The sequence below is a fragment of the Vanessa cardui genome, chromosome 7, assembly GCF_905220365.1.
Source record: "Vanessa cardui chromosome 7, ilVanCard2.1, whole genome shotgun sequence".
Taxonomy (NCBI): Eukaryota; Metazoa; Arthropoda; class Insecta; order Lepidoptera; family Nymphalidae; genus Vanessa; species Vanessa cardui.
Window position 1 is genome coordinate 8,965,300 of NC_061129.1, and position 26,951 is coordinate 8,992,250.

General features: G+C 31.5%; 1 protein-coding gene across 5 annotated transcripts in view; it reads left to right on the top strand.

The window, feature by feature from the left end:
* Nucleotides 1–26,951, top strand: part of LOC124530838 (neural-cadherin-like) — a 261,718-nt gene that overhangs the window by 156,108 nt on the left and 78,659 nt on the right. For 2 of the 5 annotated variants that reach the window (XM_047105169.1, XM_047105168.1), the window contains exon 1: nucleotides 10,651–10,899. The exons of the other annotated variants lie outside the window; for them this stretch is intronic. In XM_047105169.1, the coding sequence (XP_046961125.1) occupies nucleotides 10,848–10,899 (52 nt within the window). In that variant the 5' untranslated portion in view covers nucleotides 10,651–10,847. Of the gene's footprint in view, nucleotides 1–10,650; nucleotides 10,900–26,951 lie in introns of those variants that run through there. 5 annotated transcript variants of the gene reach the window in all.

Here is a 26,951-nt window from a genome sequence, read left to right on the forward strand (position 1 = left end):
ATTGGTGCCAGAGTTGATTTTATTTTATAAATATTAAAAAACCTTCATGAGGCTAGGCCAATGAAAATATAAATTAAGATTAGTCGCAATTTGAAAGAAATCTTTGAATATTTACAAAATTAGCGTGTCAGTGTTTCATCATTAAATTGCAATTAGCGAAAAATATTTAAACGAAATCAGTTACTCGTAGCCGTCAGGAGTAGCACTTTCTGCAATTTTATTCACTTTTCGCTAATGAACCTGAAGTATTACATATGGGTTCACATTGAAATTGTGACTCATGTGTGCTTATTAAATACCTAAATGTATACCGCACACACACTATGATATAACGATAGCTGTACTACACGTACATTTTATTCACGAAATTCTGAACACTTAACTCGAATTATATCATCATTTACAGTTCTCAGTGCATTTCACGAATGCAGTAAGATATATGTATGAGGTTACGGCTATGAAATTTCATTTTGTTTTCGTTAATACTTTAAACGAGGTCAAAATAAGAATATTTCGAGGCTGACGCTCTACGTGCGATCGTAAACCAATAGCTCTTATCGGCGTTGCCTATTGGATTTTTTGTTTTCATTTATTCAATAATTACTGTAGTCTGACGGACTGATATTACTGTTTAATATTTTTACTTATACCGAAAAATGTTACAATACTGCAGACATTTGAACAGATGAAATTAAAATCTCAGATCAAAACGGTTTTATTTTTTTTATATACATATTCGACATTACTAGCATATTTTTATATTATTTTCGTTTTCAAAATCGATATTTATATGTTTCGTAATTCATAACTTGCGTCAGAAGAATTACTTAAGTTGACTGACGTTTTTCATTTCAAGTATATTTAGCTCAACATAAATCCTCGTACTTAATAGTTCTTGTGGAAAGCTGAAGGTGACGCTAAAATCAAAAGACAGTTATGCATTATGTATTCTGAGAAAGTTCTGTGCTGAAAATCGGTCTCAACATATTCCATGAATTCTTGCTACCTCATAAATAAGTAAAGATTTTTAAATCAGAATCTAAGAGTTTATTTCGAAATCCTCAACTGAATTTGAACATACCCCAACTCAACTATTCTGATCAGAACTGTAAAACCGAAACGAGTTTAAAAACAAATTAAAGTATCAAAATGTTTCAAGATTCATCTGAAAAGTAAATTTTAAAATTTAATTTAAGCTGTTGAATCCCATTAGCCCAACTGTTTGCTGAGCATTGTGGCTGACGGCGCCGTTGCGTTCGCTCCAGCCTCGACCTAGCTTATTATCGTGTAATGAAATTATTATTCATAGCACGTCCCCACAATTATCTTGTGCTTGTCAGTGCTGTGCATCAATATTTCATAAATGACGTATTAATACTACGTCATAATGTTATTATACGATCACGGAAATAGTGTTTGTGTATCAAAATTATTCTTTTACGGAGATGTTCCTTTCCGTTTTGCAACCTAATATGATATGAGTTATAAAGAATTCATTGGTCCTTGATATATCTCACCGTCAATTATCTTTCAGATATATTACATTTCCCGGGTATTATAATCAAAGAAGATTATTGTATTAATTGTGTATTCAAACATCACTAAGGCGTATATTATTCTCATAGTAAACAAAGTCGAGCGTTACCTTCGTGGCATCCGTGTCTAACCATATTAATTAACTCGAAGTTATATGGCATATGTTCCCGCTTATCTATATAACGTTGTATAATAGTCGCTCGAGACGTAACTCAAGAGTTGGCCAACCGAGCTACTAAAACTGCTTCCCCACTTTAACACTTGGCACTCAACACGACATACTCCTTGTTAAGAAATATGACTTTTCCCTTAAGTAAACAACTTGAACTGAACTAACTATTCATTGATTTCCTCGGCATTTTTTCTTTTTTCAAAGTCTCAATAAAATATTCTCTTATATTGAATTGGGGATGTATTATATATTAAATTTAAATAAAGTACAAGCTTCTAAATATCCCACTGCTAGGCTAAGGTACCCTCTCCCAAAGGGAAGAAGCGTTTTGCACAGGCTACTCCAATACATTGCAAGGAATCATTGAATATATAATGTATAGGTATCTATACGATGATACGATGAATTATAAGCAAAAATTAATAAGGATATTCGTTGGTTCTTCTCTGAATTTGAACCCCCCAATCATCGGTTAAAATGCGCGCGTTCTAACCTAATTTAATGAGCAACTGAGAGATGAATATATATTTAGACGTCATTACTCTGATTGTATATTAAGCATTGCCGTATGTATTATCGAAATGTTTGATCATTAATATGCTGTATATCATCATTAGGAAGGCCACTCTGTCTTAGGCTTATGAACGTTGACGTAAATCGATATTTATTGCTCGAGTTAGACGCGTTATAAACCAAGTGTTTATTAACTAAGCGTGACAACATTGAGGAACGACTCTTCAAACTAGACTAATAGTATCTACCGAGAGTGGCTCAACGCGAACATTGTCACACACAATAGCGTCAAAAACCAATACGGCAACAGATTTATTTGTTCAACAAAGAAAGAAAAAGGAAAACGCAAACACGTGATATTTACCCTTGCAAATATAGTCACTACGACTGTACAGAATCGTATTTCGTATGTGTATACGTACCTGTATGTACAGGTATGTAAATAAATTGTAATATCTTTAGTTTCTACTTCAAGTGTGTTCGGTTATCTACACGAAAGTTGTAGGTCTATTACAAACCATAACGGTGGACAACTTGTTTAACTCGTCCCATTTTATTATCCCGAGCGGATAATGCAACTCGGAAATCCTATCAGAAAGGAGTAGAGAATAAAAGCTTGCCAATGGCCTTCTGAGTTTTCAATACCAATTAATTCGTGTCTACCGTCCATCTCGGGTTTTGTTGAAGATAAAATCAAGAGGAACGATCGTGTTCTGGTGTATATTTGTCAGTATCTTTAATCAGAACAGCGGCATGAAATCGGTTCGGAATATGTAGCGGACGAGTCCCTCATTTTGTAATACGACTGTTCGCTGAGTGTTAGAAATTTGACTGTAAATCATTCTTGAAAATTCGGAGCAAACATAAATTTACATTTCACGATTTTACTTGTTTTAATATTCCAAAATGTTTTTATTGACAACCATTGATGACCGTTAATAGTTAGCAATCTAAAAAAATAAATACGAACTTGACAAACAAAATAAAAAGGTACTGAACTGTTTCTCCTATATTTTAGTTCTCCTTCTGCTTATATAAACGGTCTATATATAGACATATATGTATGTAGTATGTAGATTCAAGCAATAACGAGTAAAGCAAGTATATAAATATCACTGGTTCCGAGTAAACTTGTGCTAAAATCCATCGATCTTCAACTTTTTCAACTTTTACTTCATCTTTGTAGCACCGAAATAATTATTTTGTAATTACGGTATTTCGAGAGGGTCGGGAGACTTGCAATGCGGAAGTTTTAAAACTTTACTGAGATTTATTTGTTGTCGTGTGTTTTCTTTTAGTGATTGCTTTCTTAAGACTGCAATTATCTATTTTGTGTTATAATAATGTTATATCATTTAATTTATGTTTGTTTTTTTAGCTTTCAAAGTTTTACAGTAAGTTACTCAATAATGGTTTTATTTTTAACTGAACCAAAAGGATCAATTAGATCTCTTATTAGGTTTATGGATTGTGAACAGATCTTTATATTTCTTTTATGTTTAATCGGTGATGTCTCGAATACCAATCACATTTCAAGTTGTATTTATTTCAATTTTGTAAGTTTGGCTGTATATCTAACTTTCCGTGCATATTTCATTAATTATATTTGAAAAGAAAGTGTCATGAGAAATGAAATACAAAAATTCATCGTGTCAAAAGTAAAAAAAAAATCTACTAACTTATTTGGATACTGCATTTACCCCTGTTTTATGAAATATTTGTATTCTCAATGCTAAAATACTGTAACAATTATTGATTACTAAAAGTTAATAATAAAAATAATTTAAACATAAAAAAAAATCAAAATTGTTTCTGCAGGTTCTTCTAAATTAGGAGCAATTTTAGAATTAAAATAATAACATAAATTACGTTGATTAAGAATTATTTAAAAATGATGATGTTCTTTATAACAGCCGTGAAAAATGATGCTTAATTCATAATTATCTGAACAAAAAACAAAGAGATACAAAATACTACGCCTAGATTCTCTGATTCTGTATTCTTCGCGAGTACTAAGCGTTGTTGATCTTGTTAATTAATCGTTTTATATGCAGGGCAACACTGTCCTCCGTTCGCTTGTTCGTTCAAAAATTACGAAATTCAAAGACTGCTGTTGCTCGAATATCATACGAAGGGGTTATCACTTACAGTAAAGCAATGTCGGACATAATTGTGGCTGGCGGGGCGATGCTCGGGGCGCGTCCCATTTATTTACGTATATACAATGTACATGCAGATGCATATAATAGAAACGTGTCTGTACATTTACCACGACGTGAAAAGCGTTTCGTTTTATTTTAATTCGTTACAATATTATGTAATGTGCCGAAGTCATATTGGTAGTGCGACTATCGACTACTCCGGCATAAAAAGCATCCTATAACCAAGGTAGAAGCTATGAAACATGCCTTGCTTCAATAAAACTCACCTAATGGCTTCTCTTTATTGCTTGCATGGATACAAAATGACTTTGATCGGTGTTTTTAGTTTCTGCCACAATAATAGTACCCTTCAGTAAATATTATAGTAATGAGGGGCTTTGTATATATGTATAATCATTTTCAATACGTTTGTGAAACGGATTAATAAGTTAAGAATATTTTTTTCTTTTAATATATTTATTAGTATGTTGTATGCTCGTGTTTTGTGCTTTTGTTTGTCTTATTATAAAATCGATTGCAACATTGTTGTCAAGAAACAAACAAACATTACCAGTTAACCCAGTGTCTATAAGACATAAGGATCTTAGCTTTAGATTGCGGATTCAAACCCAAGCTAGTAACGCCGCTAAGTTTCCATGTGTTTAATTTGTGTTTATAATTAAACTCGGGCTCGCTGTGTAACGGAACCAACACGAGGAACTACGTGCTGAAATAACCTCTTCAGAACTTCTAAAAATCGATAATAAAAAATAATCCAAGCATTAGAGCAGATAACGGATCTTGCTAATATTTTAAATGTGAAATCGTGTTATACCGTTGTTTTATATGCACGGTGGAATAGCCTCGATTGACGTCTAGCAAATAAATCTATTATTACATTAAATTAAATTATATACTTGTTGGTAATGCTTTGTGCAAGCCCGTCTGGGTAGGTACAACCCACTCATCAGTTATTCTACCGCCAAGTAACGACGTTGTAAGGAATAGTTAATATTTCTTACAGCTTCATTGTCTATGGGTTATGGTGACCACTTTCCATCAGGTGGCCCATATGCTCGTCCGCCAAACTATGCCATAAAAAAAATTGCAATGATTGAGACCATATTTACAAAAAAATTAAAACCCCTAATTATTGGGATACGAATATTAATGGGATATTGTTGATTCATATTACACGTTAATCAAAGAATAAAATATAAATAATCGCCGCTTAATCACCAATGAGCTTAAAAAATCAAAGATAATTAACGACTTAAAGACTTTATTAAAGATAATCTTATTATGTCCAACAAAATTTTATTTTATTACCATCGAAATACACATCAAATATACACATATGTAATAGGTAACTTTATTCTATTAGTAAGTGTATACTATGTACATATATACGCTACTAATAAATATCGTTCAACCGTGTTACAACGATATTATAATATAATTCATACTGGCAGTATATTATTGTTTAACACAATTAGACAGGATTATTTTATAATGTTTCGTGATTATTTTCACTTATAATTTTAATATTTGGTGAAATAAATGTTGTATTTTGTACGAATTATAAATAGTAATGTATTTGCTGTCAATCCGTTGCGAATTATTAATTTATTATTTTGTTTTATGACACTTGTGCATTGTACAAATTATTTGGTCTTTATTTATCTTTATGCTAATTATAAAAACAAAACGAACAACTATATTAGTAAAACCCGACAGACGTTGCTCTAAATACGTGCATACAAATTGTCATGGCAATTGTTTTAACAGCTCAGAACCTAAAGGCTGGTACTGCTATATAGCAAGTAACAGCTATAATCCTAAAATATTACTCACAGATTCATCACCATCATATATTCTGCCAATATTATATTGTTATGCTCCGCTTTGCAGAGCATATGAGTGTTAACTACAGGCACAAGGCACATCTTAGCTCGAAAAGGTGGGGAATATCGGGGATCCAAAGTATGGTGAACTATGTCTGAATACAGTAGCCCATTTGTCATATGTATTTGTATATATTACCCGGAAAATCTATATAATATTATGCATTACTTAGCAAGTTTCTATTTATTTCCTGTTTAATGAAGGAAAATATCGCGTGTATATATTAGGTACATTTGTGTCCACACTAAATGGAATATTTTCTAGAGATGAGCCCTGAAAGGGAGAACAACCTTCTGCACAACGGCGGGAAATTTATATCCTTTAATCAATACGAGAAAATAATCATTATCCTCACCATCCTCCTGCCCTTATCCCAATTTTATTTTAGGATCGGCAAAGAATTTACGAAAAAAAAATCTTCCATAATCATCTCACTGACGTCATCTCACTTGTAACAATCTTTCAGACCTTATCAAAATTATTTATTAGGTATTTGTAGAATTTCAAATCAAATTAAATTAAATTTATTCAAATAGATTATTATGAACACTTTTCTTGAATCTTCATTTTACCGATCTGTATTAAAAGTAAATTTTAAACCGGATCAGAATGAAGACTCTCCCAAGAAGAATCGTCAAGCAACGCTGCAGTTACGCAGTTGAAATATTAAAAATACTTACACGTACACGATATTTGTTAAATACAAATATGAAAAATAAAATTTTAACAAAAAGAAAAACCGACTTCAAACAAAACACTATTTTAAAACAAATGAATATGCACGAAAAAGTAATAAAAATAATTGCGTATTCAACATATTTTTTAGAGTCTTCCTAAGTTAAATGAAATGAAAAATATTAGACTACTTAAAAGTCGATTAACGATTATATCATGTAGTTATAGTTATTGGTATATTTGGAGCCGGTGTCAGCCACGGTGCCCTTGCCCCAACAATCAAAAGAAAGAAGCGATACGAGCCCCTTGATTGATCCAGTATATTATTGTGTAAAAGGTAATTTGTAAAAAACATATTTGTTAAAGTATTCTCGTATTGTTTTTTTGATAGATATACTGTAGGGTTTTATTGGCTGACACCGACTCCAAATATAACAATAATTATAACTACATGATATAATCGTTAATCGACTTTTAAGTAGTCTAATATTTTTCATTTCATTTAACTTAGGAAGACTCTAAAAAATATGTTGAATACGCAATTATTTTTATTACTTTTTCGTGCATATTCATTTGTTTTAAAATAGTGTTTTGTTTGAAGTCGGTTTTTCTTTTTGTTAAAATTTTATTTATTTTTTGATTTTAAGTGAAGCTGATGTTGACTAACTAATTTTTTTTTATATGGATAGATTAAGCGTTCCGTTTATATGAGTCAGAAACTACTTTGAGGACAATTTCAAAGGAAACTTGCGAATAAAGCAAAAATAGACTTTCGAAAATGCGGACTTAATACGTCACGCGGCGTAAACTACAAGGATCCCTCGAAAGAGCTGTAATCGAACTCAGCAAAAAAACTTTGAAAAAGACCAACTATATTTTGTACATCATATGACATCACATCACATACACAAAATTTGATTAAAGATAATAAGAAATTCTGCCCCATATCGCACCCTAACTGCGAGCCGTATAGGAGTTCCATCACTACATAGTATAAAACAAAATCGCTTTCTCTGTCCCTATATCTTTAAATCTACGCAACGGATTTTGATGCGATTTTTTTTAAAAGATAGTGTGATTCAAGGGGAAGGTTTGTGTATATAATACATGAACAATATAGTAAAGAAACACTGATAATTTTAGAAGTTTGCGATGTGATGTCGTAAATACACAAATTCTGTAGTATATTTAGTATCAGTATTGCACCCGTGCGAAGCCGGGGTGGGTAGCTAGTTGATTATAATATTCGACTATGATAATTACATAAACGTAACCCCATTACGGAAGGTGACTGAAATATCCAAATAACCTATAAATAAAAGATTCGACTGAGTATCGCTAACGTGCTCCTCAGAATTGTTCCGTTCCCTTCCGTTCCGTCACTTTGTCATGGATCCTGTGCTCAGAACCTTACCAAACTTTCACCAAATTACCCTTGAAGTATATATTTTATAATAAAAAAAGAATTATCAAAATTGGTTAACGTGATTTTCAGTTATTCACGTATTTGTCGCGCATATACATAAGGCAAATTTAAGACTTATGTCGTTTTCACATGGATACCATCATCGGAAAAAAAAATAAAAAAAATGGGACCCCACGGGAAGCACTACCTTTCAAACAAAAAAAAAATTATCAAAATCGGTCCACCCAGTGAAAAGTTATGAGGTAACAAACATAAAAAAAAAAAAAAAAAAAAAAAAAAAAAAAAAAAAAAAAAAAAAAAATACAGACGAATTGATAACCTCCTCCTTTTGGAAGTCGGTTGAAAATATATCCTGCCTTAAATTTTAACATACATTTTCTTTTGTTATATTTTCAGTATACGTTCGTTGTATTTACTTATCTGTTATTTATTCATGATTAAACTGAACTGTACTCATCTCGTGATTAATAGTTATCTTATCGGCTTCGATTTTACCGCCCTCTCCCTTCCTACTTAATCGACAGGACTAGGGATAGGAAGGTGCAAATTAATTACACTGATAGCACCCCCGACTCATTAACTTCCACTTAAATAAAATTAATCGGACAACTCTTTCAAATTGAACATAAAAAATTAACGATGATGAAAAAATAATTACAGATTGAAGTGTAATTGACTTTTTCCAGTTGATATTCCAATCACTTAGCAATTTAAATATTAATGATATATTTTTCATTAACTGTTGCACACTTTAGAAGAAGACTTATAATTTTGGTATCATATGGAATATAGTGATTGGTGCTTGATTTAGTTATCAAGAAAATATTCGTTCAACTTTTTGTCAACGATCATATAATTGTCAACGAAGCTTTATTGTGAAGTTTTCATTGGCTTGCGATTTTTACGGACTGGAAGGCTCCGAATAAAGGAGAATAAATGACACGACAGATTTGTATCTGAAAGTAATTGACTCTTTTACTATCGGTGACCAAATTTTTTTTAAACATAATAATTGGACTTATGTATGTGACCACGTCAAAAGTAGCACATAAATACATTGTGCTCCTTAGTAATTACATATTTCACGCAACTGGATATAAACGATTACCACCACACTGACACTCTTAATAAACACTAAACATCGCCAATCATTGCGCCACCAACTATGGTAACTAAGAAATTATGTCGAAAATTACATGCAAAAGTTACAAAAAAATTATAAAATTTATTAAATATCGTAAAAAATCTGAAGAGCTAACATCATAACATTCCATATAGTCAGCAATTAAAAGAATAATGACTGATTACTCAAATGTCCATGAACAGAGGATCTCATATAAAACTAACTTATTTAACGCATGATTTATAATATACAAATTGAATATTCATAATTGAACCAATTAATGAAATTTGTTGTACCTGAGAGATGTAAAAGTGTGACCCATATTTAACTTGAACGCTTTTTATTGAACCAAGTTGAAGTATTGAACATTGGCTGTATTTGTTTAGTCAGAATTTAAATCTTTCCACCCAAGAGGATCTTTTTGTTTTTTACTTTTTGATTACAGATGCATTATGATATCATTGTTTGATTAAACCTTGTATTCTTAAAGTAAATGTATAGTGTTTGTATGTATATTTGAGCTAATAAACTATTATTTGTTTTGTAATGAGACGAATATTTGTATTTAAATTAGTGTTTAAAATAGTAGACGCAACTGTGTATAATTCTTGTAGTTTAAACGTAATTAAATGTTAAAGTTTATAATTGTGTTACAGCATTAATATCACGGAAAGAGTCCAGGGAATGCCTTGAATCTCATGAGAGGAAAGTATGTTTGACTTTTCTTTATATGCCTCGGGTTTATTTTCAGTATATTCAATTACTGTGTACAACTTCTGTATTACTTTATATATCGTGTGCAAACATAATAAACGTATCAATATTTTAACTACGGCAACGTAGAATCAAATAAAAAGTTATTTATTTTTCGGATTGTTTACCTAAATATCGGTCAAACGATCTTTAATAAATTATACACCGAGCGAATCAGGAGACATATTTAAACTTTTGAAGATTCAAGTGTCCCTTTTGAAGATTCTATTTCTCTTTAAGCTGTACTCTAAATTATTCAGAAACATTAATTGGTTATTAGGACGTGTTTTTGTGTTTGGAAATGTTGCTCGTTTGCCACAACGGCAAGGCGGGGTTGTCGGGGGCGGGCTCAGCGACGCGGCAGTTGGCTCCAGCCCGCTCGGCGATCGCTCGCTTTACGCGCCTTTCCCCCTTCATGGGAATCGTCAATTTTGAAAAACAACTTTACAGCGAAAACTGGAAATGAAATAAATATAAAGTGTAGTGTAGTGGCTCATTTATGTTTTGTTGAGTGTGATGCGAGTGGTTTGTGTATGTAATAGCTGTTGACACTGAGTGCGCCATGCGTTGAACCGCCGCCGGCTGCTATCAGCGCGCGCGGATATGGTGGACCCCCTGAAAATATTTTGGGTTTTAACAAACAGTACTTACCTAGGTACTATAATGTTTTCTAATATTCAGAAATAATTAGTTCGTTTAAAGTAGCAAGCAATAATCACACTGCATTTTTACGAATATATATTCATTAGAGCTCTATTATAAACTAAACTTGGGAAATATTTATTTCTAAAACAATTATTTAATAAGATGCTTATATCAGTCTTGCGGTTGATGCCACGAGAGTGCAGAAGTTTTTTCACGTCTTATTTCTTTTTACCGTTTTTATTGAAACGAAAACAGAACACAAAAGAGATGAATCATTCTTTATTAATTGAAAGAGAAAACTCGTTGTGGAAATATTTTCACTTTGCTTTCGATTTTCCATTTCTAACGAATCATGTTTTTATGTTTGATAATTCGAAAAGACTGGTCATAGATAGTGGTTTTCTCTTTACTATTTGAAATTCAACCTTTTAGAATTCGCATGAAACTACCAGTAAAAAGGTCGGAACAAATACAATCCAAGAGCTCACTTGTTGGAAAATCTTTTTAAACTCTTTCTATAAGTATCTATTTTCTTTGCTAATAAATAATACATATGAAAACTATTTATGAAGCGTATATAATTTATCATTACCATATTCTTTATGAGTTATTTTCAGAACAGTACACTACGCTACCCGGTGTTAAACAGGTTTAACGAATATTGATTTGGTTATGAGTTCCAATCAAGTTTAATGTATATTAAAAATAGTATGTATCAGTGTAAATTCTTGGTATTAAATAAGCAGAAGTAAAGTCATCGAACAAATATTTGAATAAATTTTCCAATTACTAGTGTCATTTAAAATGCTACGTAACGTTTACGTTTTTTTTTTTCAGGAATCATATATTCGGAACTCGAAAAAAGTTCGTGTGGCATTATTTTATAAATTATTTTTATATGTAAATAAGAAAGTTATAGTGTAACGATATTTGTAACGTATCGTATATGAAATTGCTTTTTCTTAATATGTCATTTGGCTAAAGTCTTATAATCTCATTACCCCCCGATAATATTAGTCGCGTTCGTATTTCATCTTGAGGGCAATCGCTTACGTAAGTTAAAGAGCCTCTAACTTAATTATCTGCTATTGTGGAAAATATTATTATATAAAACTAACGAGAAAAAGGATACCAACTTATTGAAATCACTTGTAATTTCGACAACAATATTTATTTACTTGGTGGTAGGGCTTTGTGCAAGCCCGCCTGGGTAGGTACCACCCACTCATCAGATATTCTACCGCTAAATAACAGTACGCAGTATTTTTGTGTTTCGATTTGAAGGAAGAGTGAGCCAGTGTAACTACAGGCACAACTGACATAGCATCTTAATTCCCAAGGTTGGTAGCGCATTGACGATGTAAGGAATAGTTAATATTTCTTATAGCGTCATTGTCTATGGGTGATGGTGACCACTCACCATCAGGTGGCCCATATGCACGTCCACCAACCTATTCCATGAAAAAAATATATTGATAATAATACGAACGTAATAAATACTATATTATTATAACAGTTCCACTGGCAGCTGGCACATAAATATAGATTTTTCTATCTCAATTACAACTAAACTGCTATAGCAAACGCGAAGGCAAATTACTAGTTTTATTGCAGCGTAACTTTTAATTATTCAGGGTCGAATGGAAACATTTTTGTAAAACTAATTGCACAATAAGTTGTCATTATATTTTCTTTTCAGCAGTGCTATTGTTTACCGAACTCAGGTCACGTCTCATATGCGAAGTTTTAAAAACTAACTTACGGCTATCTGATATATGACCTCCTTCAAATTTCATAATTAGTCAGGCGCAAAATACTTTCTGATATTTGACATTTCTATCGTAATCGTATCTCAGATCACCGTAATAATTGTTATGACTTGTTAGCTATAAAAGGGTACATTTAAATAAAAATATTGGAACCAAGTACTTGTTTAATCTCAATTAAAAAGTTTTATTCTTTTGTCACTAAGAGCGATATTATTAAGTTAAATATAAACGATATATTTTATTTATATAGGCCTTAGGCTGTACAACCGTAAAACAAGTTCTTTTGAGATGTAATTTTACAAGAAAAATAAAATTATAATACCATGAAGAAATTTAGCACGTTTGGTTTTTTTACAAGCTTTTATTTAACTTAGCTGTTCACATGTGTAAGCCAAGCATTGCAACAATATTTTAAACCAATTCCACTCAACCGATTTAACTTAAAATCGATACACTGTTGGTGATGGTGTAAATAAAATTTCTGTTCTCAAACAAAGTATACACAGAATACTGTTCGTTTTAACTTCCACGAAGTAACAGATTGTTATAAAATTAGTATCTCTTTATAACATTAATTGGTCAAATTACATGTTTCATAATCGGATTCAATTATTCGATTTCAAAAGCATTACTTTTGTCTACTTCATTACATTAATTTCGTATAAAATCGTAGATAAATATCCTCTTTTAATCGCAAGCAACTAATTGGGTGTAATTATTTTCTTGTTACGTAAAACGTAGTAGCCATTTCGCAGAACAGAAATTTACTTATTATCTAAGCTCGGAATTGTCTGACAATCAATTTTAGAAGGGACCATTCCCGATATTTACACGGTTGCCCAAAAAAGTAATGTAATTAATTCATGTTTGCATTTATATGTGACATTTTAAAAGCATTGATAGATTAGTTTGTAAGGAGTATCGTTTGAATACTTATATTGGGTTGAGTGACATGCCCTATAAGTTATTGTGTAAAAAAAGCAAAACAATATAATGATTGCGAGTTCAAACCCAGGCAAGCACCGCTATATATATGTGCCTAATTTGTGTTTATAATTCATCTCGTGCTCGGTGGTGGAGGACAACATCGTGAGGAAACCTGCATGTGTCTAATTTCATAGAAATTCTGCCACATGTGCATTCCACCAACCCGCATTGCAACAGCATGTTGGAATGTGTTCCAAGCCCTTTCCTTAATGGAAGAGGGGACCTCATTCCAGCAGTGGGAAATTTACAGGCTGATACTTTACTTTTACTTTTTTACTTTACAATACTAATACTGAAGTATGTTTGAGTACCCGAATTTTTATGAATACCGTATAAACTACTAAGTGCGAGGTCAAATCTCAAGGTCGAGTTTAATTTAACTTGCAAAAAGTAACGTTGTAGATACAAATAATTAATGTTACGTGGAGTTGCGCGAAAGTTTTTTAAATTCCGAAAAATAAATTTTGCATTAAGTTCATTAACAGATAAATTAAAAATCCTTAGTGATTTCACACGGTAGTTTTCATAATATATCCGATTTATTTACAGAATATTTAAGTTATTCAATTTTTTACACATTGTGTATGTTTTATAGAAAATTATTCAGAAAACTATTGTTGTTATGTTATTTAATTGTTCATAATATATGTGTGATATCAATACTTAAATAATTCAATGGAAAGGTTCAAAAGTTTCATCATATCTCGTTAAATATTCTTTAGCTGGAAATGAATAAAAAAATGCTACGTAAATCGGCTATAATTGTACGTTTATAACAATTGTCTGATGTCAAAAAACACGTTAATAAACATCTACCTTTGTTAACAATAAAGCCAGTATAGCAATGTCACTTCAACTGATGATACGTAAAAGATCAAGATTTAATTCAGTTCAAAGAGTTTCAAGTGGCTAAATGAATATTTCGCAAAATCCTTGCTATTATCCTAAGGAACGAAAGTCTTCGCGAAATTTCAAGTTTCTGTCTTATAGTTTACGCTGGGCATTAATAATAGTCAATATAATCAGTCAGTCAGGCATCTACACGCGTTGTCGATGATTATAGTTCCCTCGTGACTGTCTTCACCCCGGATTCTATCTGCCAGAGAATCCCTAAGCATCACGCGTTACATCGCTCACTGAGCGATTACATTTCTGAACCAGTCCTACGGTGAGTGCCCACGTTTCGGCACCGTAAGTCAGTACGCACTCGCCTCTGATTAAAGTCCTTCCTCTTAAACGACTGTGACGATCGACACAGTCCTACATCTACAATCCTTCAGACTGATGTATTTTAATATAAAATATTAAAAAACGTAATTGTTTGAGAATTAATTATCAATTCCGATAACTAGTTGCACTGTGCGTTTTCACCCCGTTAATCGTTCCTGCTTCGTCCCATGGGCCATACTTCATATTACAACAGCCTATGAACTCCGCCGAGAAGTTCCGGAGATTAGTGCGTCAAAACAAAATCTGCGGCTTTATTATATTACCATCTATATAATATATTAAATGAGAAAATTCGAAACGTTGCTTCGTTAAATTTGCCTTTGATATTTATAATTTGAAACTCAACTTTCAGAGATATAGGATGTCATGGATTTTTTTTTTCAAATTATTGAATATAAAATATAACGCAGAGCGTGAGGTGCGATATATGAGCTCAATAATTGCTTTCATAATACCGTGGTAAGCTATTAAATAGTTTATTATTATATGTTATTTCGGTCTTTGTTTTACTGTAATGAAGTCGAGAGATTGTTCGAGTTTTAATTGTAGTCGGACTGTTGTTTTTTATAATACATTTAGCTGTACACGAAGTTTCACTTCTGAATGCGTACATATTTGTAGGTATATATCTTTGACTAAACACAAGTAAAGTTTCCCAGCTTGCTTGACGTTTTGCGGTTACTGCTTTGGTCCTTAGAGACATCGCATAAAGTTATATAGGCTTTTGCATCGGACTGTTAGTTCCTGAGATTAGTGCGTTTAAACATACAAGCAGTTAAGCTTCACAATTATAGTATAGATTACTGGAGTTAAATGTTCTTTGTTTATTAAACATGAACTATTTATAAGCCTTTGCTTTGTTACTGTCACGGGACAAATTTAAATACTAAGCAACATATACACAATGTACTCATTTAGGTCTTCATTAATCTAGATGTATTTTAGAAGTCTGGAGACTTCAAGGTTTAGGTTTCAATCCCACTACAATAAAAAAAGTTCAAGCCAAAGTCATAATTACTACTGAGTATAGAACGACTACACTCCTGAGCTTCGGGTAGTGTGTTAAGCCTTTAGTAGAATTGTTTGTATGCACGTGGGATAATAAGAGTAATTTAATAAATAATGCACTTGTATTTACATAAAATCCTGTATGCTATAATGTGTCTTGCAAAGTGTGAATCGCAATTTGTTTTATTCTTACGATCCCTAAAGCACGCAGTAAGTCAGCTACGTCAGTAGTTATTAACATGATTTCTTTACTAAGGTAGGTTAATTATTTTAATCAGACGTTACTGGTTCGCTTATAAATATTAACAAAGGTCATATGAATATCGCCCTACATAAAAAGTAGTAACTTATCGGATTTTAAATGAAATTATGAAACAGACCCTAGTCAATACCACAATAGCAGAAGGCTTTAATGTATAAAATAATATATTATATTTTTGCTATATTTATTTGTATAACTTACGTCGAATGTTTACGTGTGATACGTTACGTTATAGTAAATTATCGAACAGATTATCATTGGTTAAAAATATGAATCAATATTTACAAGATCAAGTCGCGCCAATACGTCGCACTGGCTCACTCATTGTTTCTGGACGGAAATAATATTGGAAAATAAAAAGGGATTCTTTGAAAATAACATGACAATCAAATAATATATGTATATTATTTCATATAAAATTTAAATGTAAAAGTTCCTATATTTTATCTTTATTCTAATATAAACGCAAAAAGTCGTATCAAAAATTAAATTTAAACTTTGTTATAAAATGACAATGCCAGATCGTGCCGCAACGTTTACAAGATCTAATTTAATGTTGAAACAAATCTTATGAATATTGTGTTGCTGTTATTGTGTAAACTAGTAAATATAATTAATCTAAAAGTATCGTAACTAATCATTAAATTTCCAAGAATATACTGTATATTTAATTGGCTAAAATAAAGAGTTAAAATTGTAAGTTCGTGTATTAGTTTTCAGTAATATTATCCATTTTTATAAAACAAAAAATTATAACTGTTCATTTCGATTATTAAAATCAAGAAACAGCACACGAAGGTGATTTCTATAGAGGATATAGAAAATTAAGTTGAAAACATTTTCTTGTTTTTGTTTGTAAAATCACAAACTTTGGACATAAGTTTTTCAAGCAGACGAAGTCGTGGGCGACGTATACAGTCTTTCGATATATTTTTACATAAGTATGAAACTATAAAGATTGGTCTGACATCGAGTTCGAAATAATTTATCCGGAATTTCATTAAACGGAACTAGTTTAGAAGGAAACACAAAAACAACTCCACGGACATGTCGGTGACAAGGGTGCTTTCACAACTTTGCAAATGTATGCTCTTATATGTCTACAGGCAGTCAAACAATATTTACGCGTTGAATCCACAAGAGACGTTTGTTACGTAATAACGAAAAAAATATTTTGTAAGTGTGACAGATCTAGTCATGTTATAGTTACCGTCATAAAAAAACACCAATAAACAAGGGCTATTATTCTATACAAGATTAGATAATAAAACGCGTTGTTACGTTTTGTTCTCACTTGTATAATATTACGAATTAGTATGTAATGTAATTAGAAAATAACGCGAGTTCTTTTAATTTTTAAATTAAATTAGATTAATCGGTTGTTGTTTTAAGTGTCATTGACCTTTTAATATAATATTTCGAAAATACTTGAATGCAATTAAAAAATATACCTACTTATAATATTTTCAAATACTTTTATTTTTGTTATCATGGCAAATGAAATAAAACAATCCCATAAAATATCAACCCGCATAATACCAATAAAGATACTCAATAAAACATGTATAGACATAAACACAGTTATAATATATTTTACAGCATCAGTACTATATATTAATTTCACTTATGTAGAATGATTTTCTGTTAAAATTAAATAATTAAATGTTAACATATCAGTAAAGTTTGGACGTACAAAGTTTTTGTTTAAACATAATGAGAATTGTACGAATTAATTCTGAGCTGAAGCCTGAAGGCAGCCAGGTATTAAAATACCTCAAGCGTGTGATTATACAACAATATTTGAAGAAATAATAGAAACAAAAACATTGCGAATGCGAAGCGTTTTGTTTGTTCCAACAAACACATCAGATACCTGTTACAACTCTTAACGATCACCTTTGTGCTATTTGTGGTTAGTTGTCCAACATCTATTGTATTTTCTTTAAGGATCTTTAAAAAGCAACAGCCGTGAATACCTTTTGCTTTCGGTGTTTTAAGGTATACTTCTATTGGCATGTTAGGTTAGGTTAGAAATATTCATTTATGTCATGTGTCACGATTGTCAAATCAATTATCAAAACTAAATGCATGCGAAACTGCAAAGGATTGTTATTTATATATTTTTAGCTGTGCCCGCGACCTCATATACATTTAAATTTAACAACAAAAGTTAATAATGGCTAGGTTACTCCTCATTACATCAGCTTTCTACAAATGAAAGTCCCGTCAAAATCGATCCAGCCGTTCCAGATACTAGGCGGAAAAACAGACAAACAAAATGTTATTTTGGTACCGTCTATACATGCATGCATACACATGTATTTAGTACAAAGCGGCTATTTTTATATGACAAACAGACACTATAATTTTATTATACGTATAGAAGATTAAAACGAAAACCTTCTCCGAAACGCGCTGTATCCTTTGGTATAAGTTAAATGTATATTCGTTTTGTAGTTTCCCAGTTAGGCATTACAAATGAAACGCCTCCTTTATTAATATAGAAGATTATTTATGAATGGTCGTACGGTCACGTGCCGACCTCTGTATATATCCCTCGCAAATATTACTTGTACTGTAACTACAAGAAATTATTGTTATTATATGTATACAAGAAATTTATTTGTATATTTCATGTATTTAATTTTCTCGTGTACAAACTTCTTTCGTTCATTTTACTGACAAATATATTGAACATTGTGTAGCAGTGTTTCAGTTTACAGGGTGATTGAGCAAGCCATTACAGGTACAAGGAGTGTTATATCAAATCGATCTCACGGCTTGCGACCCATTGACAGTATAAAGAAGGGGTATATAGGGGTTACCTGGGTTGTATTTCGAACAGTGAATTTGATTCAAAAGTGACACTCATCTGTATTTATACTAGGGATACAATATTTTCGTGAAACTTAACATATGTATAATACATGCGGCCCGTTCCGTGGCATTGGTAGAACTAAGATTTTATTTAAAAAAAAAATCTTTTTTGTTTTTTTTTTAATAGCCGATTTGAACAATTAAAAAATTGACCTATATGAATTGAAATTTATTTGGATTAAGGATTTAAAGAGAAGTATGAATAACATATTTTATTTTTGGTCGGTATTTCTAATAACTTTTAAAAATATAAAGGGGTTATTTGATATAACCATAATAGTTCGACGTACCCTACATGGTATCCACAAGTTTTTGTAAATATTGATATGTTCCTTAATATGGTAGAACATACCTTTGTTCTATCGTCATTAGTTTTCGGAGGGCATGCGGCGAAAGACATTTTAGGGGACTTTTTATTTACACCTTAAGTTACATTACTTAAGTTTAAGTTAGGATCTTTTCGAGCAACAAATAGTTGTACGGTTGTAATGTTGTAATGTTGTGTAATGTTACGGTAAATGTAGCTTTACAATGATGAAAGAATTTTTGAATTTATTTGTTACAAAACATACACAAACACAAATATATATTTTTCCTCTTTATAGCAGTAACGTAAATATATACAATTATATAAATAATATGATAGTTGCATTTGAAAGTAAACAAAATAATTAATCATAGTGCAATATGAATTCTATTCATAAACGTTACATATGAACATGATCTGTTTATTTTTTTATATCCAATATGAAAAAAGTTCCCTTGTAAGCAAGGAGTGCGCTTTAAACTTGTTTTTCTAGTTGAAGCGGTACGTAAGTGGTCGTCATACAACAGTTTCTGCATTAATTATTATAAAACTACTGATTTAAATACTACGTAGTCGATCATGATATTAATATCATAAGAGTTAAAAAAAAGTAAATAGTTTAAATGTTTGGATTGTCTTATATGGTATGATAAATATTTTATCGTAAAGCAATATATTGTAAAGTATGTCAGTGCAATAAGACGCGCACCTGGGGCCAGACAGATTGGCGACACAGCGTCCGCAACCCCCAGATGAGACGATAATTCAATCTTAAGCCACCGAACTGTGTCCCTGTTATACGGAATATGAAACGAATAAGCTCATATAACAAAGTCAATATGTTCTTAAGAAGTTACCGAGTCATTACATACTGGCTTTATTGAATTGTTTGTAATATGACTTTAAATATATGTATCAAAGGTAAAAATATACCAGAAACTGATTAAATTTCGTAGAAATATAAAGAATTTCCGCAGTTTTTTATCCAGGAACAAGCGTAAGCTAGTTACATCTGTTAGCCGAGCATAATTGTGGAACATAATAGAATAATGGGACCGTTTATAACGCTTTATGGTTAAGAGTGATTCTTATGTAAATTTACAAATAAACTTACACGTGTTTAATATTAAATTATTATTTAATTTCAGTTGTAGTAAAATTTGATTGGTTAAGATGTCATGAATTTTCATGATCTTGTTCTGTGATCTTTACAATATCATGTTATTTTCTGATTTTATAATTATCTCTTCATTAAATTTTTGTCTCGCCTAGCATTATTGAGTTGAGTAGTAGTTTGAGTTTTAGAAACATTGCTTTTATAACTGGATCGCAGAAAACTTTCAACAATGTTCAACTGTAAAATGAATAAAACATATTAAGGATACATTGTTTTAATATCCGAAAACTAATTACTTTAGAAGGTTTTTAATAATAAATGCATTAGTACTTTCATTAGTAATTTTAAATAAAGTATCATTAGTGCAATGGTATTATTTAACAAAGATATTGACTCTAATATTCTATACTAGAATAAAATATTATGAATATATAACTTCCACTGTGGTCCATTAACGGAAAAAAAAACTTGTATTGAAGTAATCCTTACCTCGGTTGTATTGGTTTTTATAATGTTGCTTGTCAACTGAAAATCTTAACAAAATAAATCTAAATTATGTAATTTTATGTTATTTATATTTGATTGATATTATTTCTCTCGAATTTGAATAACAGGCTTCATAAAGATGACATTAAATACTGATAGAAAACTGTTATATGCGGTCAAATAAAAATTGATTACGGCCCCAGCTTCCGATAGCTTTCTGATCGAGATCACTTTTAGAATATATATTACTCGAAGTGCCTCAGCAACTCCCAGCTTCATTTCTCATTTCATCAGTCTCCTGATAATAATCTTGGAAAACTCGTGGGTTTCTTTTATTCATTGGATAGATGTTTTTATTAGCCTGGAGTTCCTCTAAAAATATCAACGTACTGTTTCAATAGCTAGTAAACTGATCAATCGATTTGGAAACAGGTTGGATATTAAAAAATAATATTGTCTATTCGTTTAGGAGTGTGTATTCAAGTATTCTCATTTTGTATGTGTGATTTAAGCGATATAGTTGATTTTGTGTAATACGGCTGTGGCTCGAAATAATGTAATAAATATTAAATATACTTGGTGGTAGGGCTTTGTGCAAGCCTGTCTGGGTAGGTACCACCCACTCATCAGTTATTCTACCGCCAAATAGCAGTACTCAGTATTGTTGTGTTCCGGTTTGATGGGTGAGTGAGCCAGTGTAACTACAGGCACAAGGGACATAACATCTTAGTTCCCAAGGTTGGGGGCACATTGACGATGTAAGGAACAGTTAATATTTCTTACAGCGTCCTTGTCTATGGGTGATGGTTACGTCTTTCCATCAGGTGGTCCATATGTTCGTCCGCCAACCTATACCATAAAAAAATATAGCGAGTACTATTGGCGCTTTTGAAAAACTAAAACGATACACAACATTATATTAAAAATCTTATGGCATAAATAACAAAGATCTTTGCAGAGTTTTCCTGCTAAAAACCCCACTAATCCATATGCTTTGGAGCTAGTGGTAAATTTGTTTCACTGTGAAAAATAGATTTACATAATGCCATAACGCATCATCTTTTAGTCATTTGCATAAAAACATCATAAAAAAAGCATTCGTATAAAAGAGAGCAAATAATATGTATTATTCTTTAATTAAACTACTATTGTAAAATCACTAACACGCAAGTATAACAATTCTATTGTCATACGCAGCTTCCTTAAAGTTCGCACCGTAAAAAATTGAAAGTGAGACAGCTTCTATCTTTTTCAAAACATACAGTATAACACCTTTCTTATTCTGGTAATAACACTTTATAAGCAATAATTTATAATAAATACAACGTTAAACATAAACCAATATAAAAGAGCGTTAACCCTTAAAAGTGTTCAATATTCGGCACGTTTACTGGGTCACGACCTCGTAACTAAAGCAAGACTCCCCCCATATCGAAAAAGGGGCATTACTACACCATTATAGAACACATGAAATTAGTTTTCTTTTAGTATTGGCACGGGAATACGCCATAAACGCAGCGCTATAACACTTAACACATCGACTATGACACACAATCAAAAATCATATTATTTTTTGTTCAAAGAAGTTTTCGCAAGCGCCTTTGATTGGTCAATTATAGCTGTCGTATTAGCTGCTAGCGAGAACAACTGCTAAATAAATCAGAAATAACTTTTTTGAATTCATGTCTACAATTAAATATATATTCTACAGATAATTCAACGAAAAATGATTGTACAATAAAATAGTTTGTTTAGTTATGATTCTTTAATAAGAGCTTTGAATGTATTTCTTACCTAATGTAAATCGTCTGTGAGTGCATATTTTAGAATATAATTTGCCTGCATCAGAATATATACTCTTATGTATAGCCTTTACAGGAATGAGGAACAGCACATCTCAGTGCCCAATATTTTGGTGGCACATTGGCCAAGTAAATAATTATTAAAATTTCTTATAGTGCCAATGTTTATGGGCAGTGGTGTTCTATAGTACCTTACCAAACTATGCCATATAAATATATAACTCTATCATGTAAAAATTATAATAATGACGTGCTTTAATAATAATTGGTTATAGAGAAAATATGAGCGTAGTCGTCCTCAGCATCGTTTATAAAGTTAGAGCAATTTAGGTATAATCTGGGTCTCAGGGAATAAGTGGAACGTTATTTTGGTAATATTTCTCTGTAAAAATATTATTATATAGTGGTCGGAAAAATAGCTTTGTACCTTTTATTATAAAATGTTGGATATATCCGGACGAGGTATCGTTAAAATAATATCGTTTGTGTAATGCTATATCAGTCACTAACCCTTAAAAATCTTCGTTAAAAATGTTTTACACTGTGACAGTTTTATTTTTCATTTTTTAACTGCAGTTTTATACGAAATAAAGTGCCGCGCGATAACCGTTGTGATTTTTTATTCGTTTCTTATTTCAATACATGGTATGCTGCCATTGTCTGAATGGTTTTGTGTGATATTAAAAAAGCCAAGCATAAAAGCAGTGTAGCGTGTTCAGACTAAATATTTTATGCTGAAAGTGTAAAGTGAAAATATTCATTGGAGTATCAAAATTCAATCCTCTTTCTTTGTTCCCCGAATCAATGTGAATAATTATATATTTCATTGAAGGAGCTCTCTGGAAAAGTTTTGAAATGTTATATCCGTTAAAATGTACAATTCGCACATACGTGCGAAGTTTAACTTCATAAATGTATGCGTTTAGTGAACTTACTAAAGTAGTTTTATCTTAGTTGTTTTAGTTTTATAAATGTTCAACGACATAGCATTTTGATAAAATGTTTAGTGTTTACATAATTTTAAATTTTTGTCTAGTAACTAGATAATACTAATCAAGACAAAAAACACCACACGTCTATACGTGTCTAAATAGCGTATCACCATTATTGGCTTATAACGTTTCACGGGTGAAATGCGGAAAATATATACATAGAGCACTGCTATTTAAGCCGCAATAATAATAAACATAAGCACAAAGGTATCTAGCAGCAAGTGTTTTGAACATAGATCGTAAACTATGGCCTTCTAGTTGCCAATAATTTAGACTTATTGGGACCACAATCCAAAAATATCCAGGATAAAAGCAAGCTATCCAGAGAAGCGCTCGTCGTTTTATTTTACGCTTTCCGTATTCGTTTGGTATATTCGAAAAACAATTAGCTGACTTTACTTTTTATAGTTTTAATTTTCTTTTACATAGTAGTCACTCTGCCTGTCTGTCTTTCTCTTGTTCTTTGACGGCCAAATCCAAAACCACTACGGAATTTGATGAAATTTTGGTAAAAATTCCAAGAAAGAACATAAGCTAGTTTTTTTGCCTAATATCCAACAATCAATTCCATAAATCGCGAGTGATGCAGCGTATACAAGAAGTTTTTATACTCATTTTATAATAGTCGTGGCTCTAGTGATTGCTAATGAATGTATTACATAATGAAGGATAAAATGAATAAAAACGTATGTTAATATCCCTCTTCCAACAACTCTGCAACTATTCAAATATCTTCAAAATAACTTATTTCAAGTACAAATTATCGACAGACCATTAACGTGTGATAAAAGTTGTCCATTTTGTATCGAATTGAATCGAATAATGTAGTTATATTGATTTTAAATGTATCGTAACAACTATTCCTTACATCGTCAATGTGCCACCAACCTTGGGAACTAAGATGTTATGTCCCTTGTGCCTGTAGTTACACTGGCTCACTGACCCTTCAAACCGGAACACAACAATACTGAGTACTGTTATTTGGCGGTAGAATAACTGATGAGTGGGTGGTACCTACCCAGACGGGCTTGCACAAATCCCTACCACCAAATAAATATAAAATTATTGTACAATAACAACGGTAATCATTATTCATTATTCTTGTAACAATCGCGCTTCACTTTTTGCTTTTTTCCTTAATTTACAGCGATTTGCGATTGATTTCTGATCCTATAAAACATGGCTATGATATTTTTTTTTTACAATTTGATAAATTGCGAAAAATTGAACGTCTACCCGCGAACGTTTGTTGTATAAAAATACAATCGGATTTGGCAGTTACGCATCAGTGCTCGTAAACAGATGAAGCTACATGCTACATTTATAATAAAATAATTGTATGGTCAGGAAATAAAACGCTCGAACAAATATATTTACTTCAATGTTTCCATTAAGTTCGTTATTTTTGTTAATATGTAAAATATTTGGTTTTTAATGAATAAATATAGACATGCGGTAAACAAAGAGTGTCATTCCAATTATTTCGTGTAAATGAGCCTACAAATGGTATTTATTGAATCATCATTATGAAAGCATGTCAAGAGCTCGAAGCGCAGTTATTAAAGGTATGCTACACATTGCACTTGCCCCGTGTACTCTGGTTCAGCTTTTAGCTTTGTTTATTTAATTTCCCGACGGTTACTAAACTATTTACTATGTCACCGCTGCCAGACTGGAACTTAATTTAATACTCTTTTGACATTACTCTATTTACTCTCGTATCCGGTATACTCTTTGTACGCTGAAGTAATCTTCTTAAACCACGCTCTTTACACATTACACGACCGTTTTTTTTTCGAAGATTTCCTGAACCGTTTTAATGGCTTTTATAAGCGCGTGTAAATTTTATCATACTTGAAATCAACTTTACATTTTGCTATGATCATAAACCAACACACAGTGAAACAGCGCTGTAGATAATGCTCCAAACCTTCAAATGCAATGGCCATTTCACAGATTGTTACTGTTTGACGGTAATTCTACGTATATATTTTATTAATGATTTCGTATTGGTAATGGATGTTGGATTTGCGATTCAAAATTAATGAAGACGAAACGTATTCACCTCGAAACAGTTCTGGCTCTATTTAGTAACCTATGTATGTATTTCGAAACGAGATTAGCGAAGCTTCAAATTTCCAATATATAGGTCACTTTACTATAGATATATACTTTTACGTAAAATGTTTAATTGTATATATTGTAAATTTAACAAAATATGTCCAAAACAAAACTCCGTAATGATCACAACCATTTTCTTCATATCTCTTGACTTTAAACATATAATAAAGTCGGCTTACAATACATATATTAAGTTATTTTTAAGTATAAACACTAGTTCTTTCAAATAGCAAATTTTGCCAACTATTTAGTTATAGGATCCAACATTTTTATTTTGTTTTTTTCGAAGGACACCTTTCTATGTGGTCGTCGTGTATTTGTTTTTGGTTTAAATAATTCTTTTCATATGTTTTGAAATCAATAATTATAATCACCCATCAACGTCTGAAACTTTTATGAGACTCGTTATATAATTAAAACGAATAATTAATTGTTTATCTAATATCCATATAATTGTAACAGTGATGTGGCTTTGCATGTGCCAAGCAAGCCTGTGTGAGTAGGTTACTGATTATTCTACTGATAATTTATATACTTGTGTGGGTGAGTCTCCCAGTGTAATTAAGGGCCAAAAAAGTCATCGTCTTTCATATAGCTATGACTGGTTTATAGTTTATACAGAGCCAGTATACCTTCTAAGGTAAATGACTATGAGGTAAGCTATTTGTTGCATTTTCTTAAATAAAATAATAAAAAAATACATGTTAGTAAATTTAGTCCGGCTACATTATATTGTTTAGTAAGATAATTTTAATTAATTGAAATAACTGTATTTAATTAACATGGCGTTGTATTTTTTAAATGTTTAAAAAGAGTAACTACTGAGTTTCTTGCCGGTTCTTCTCGGTAGAATCTACTTTCCGAACCGGTGGTAGCTTCACTTAATTGTAAAATGACGATTTAAAAGTGCTTATAAAAGCCTACTTGAATAAAGTTTATTTTGATTTTAATCAAACTCCTTTGTTCTATTGTTTGAAAAAAAATATGTGCTATCTCAGGTAAATGCGTTTGTTTATCCGACGAGTGTCAAGTTGAAAATTAATATCGAGGTTGGAGAGAATCGCAAGGAAATCGATTTTACGTTTATTTGTTTTACGACTTTTA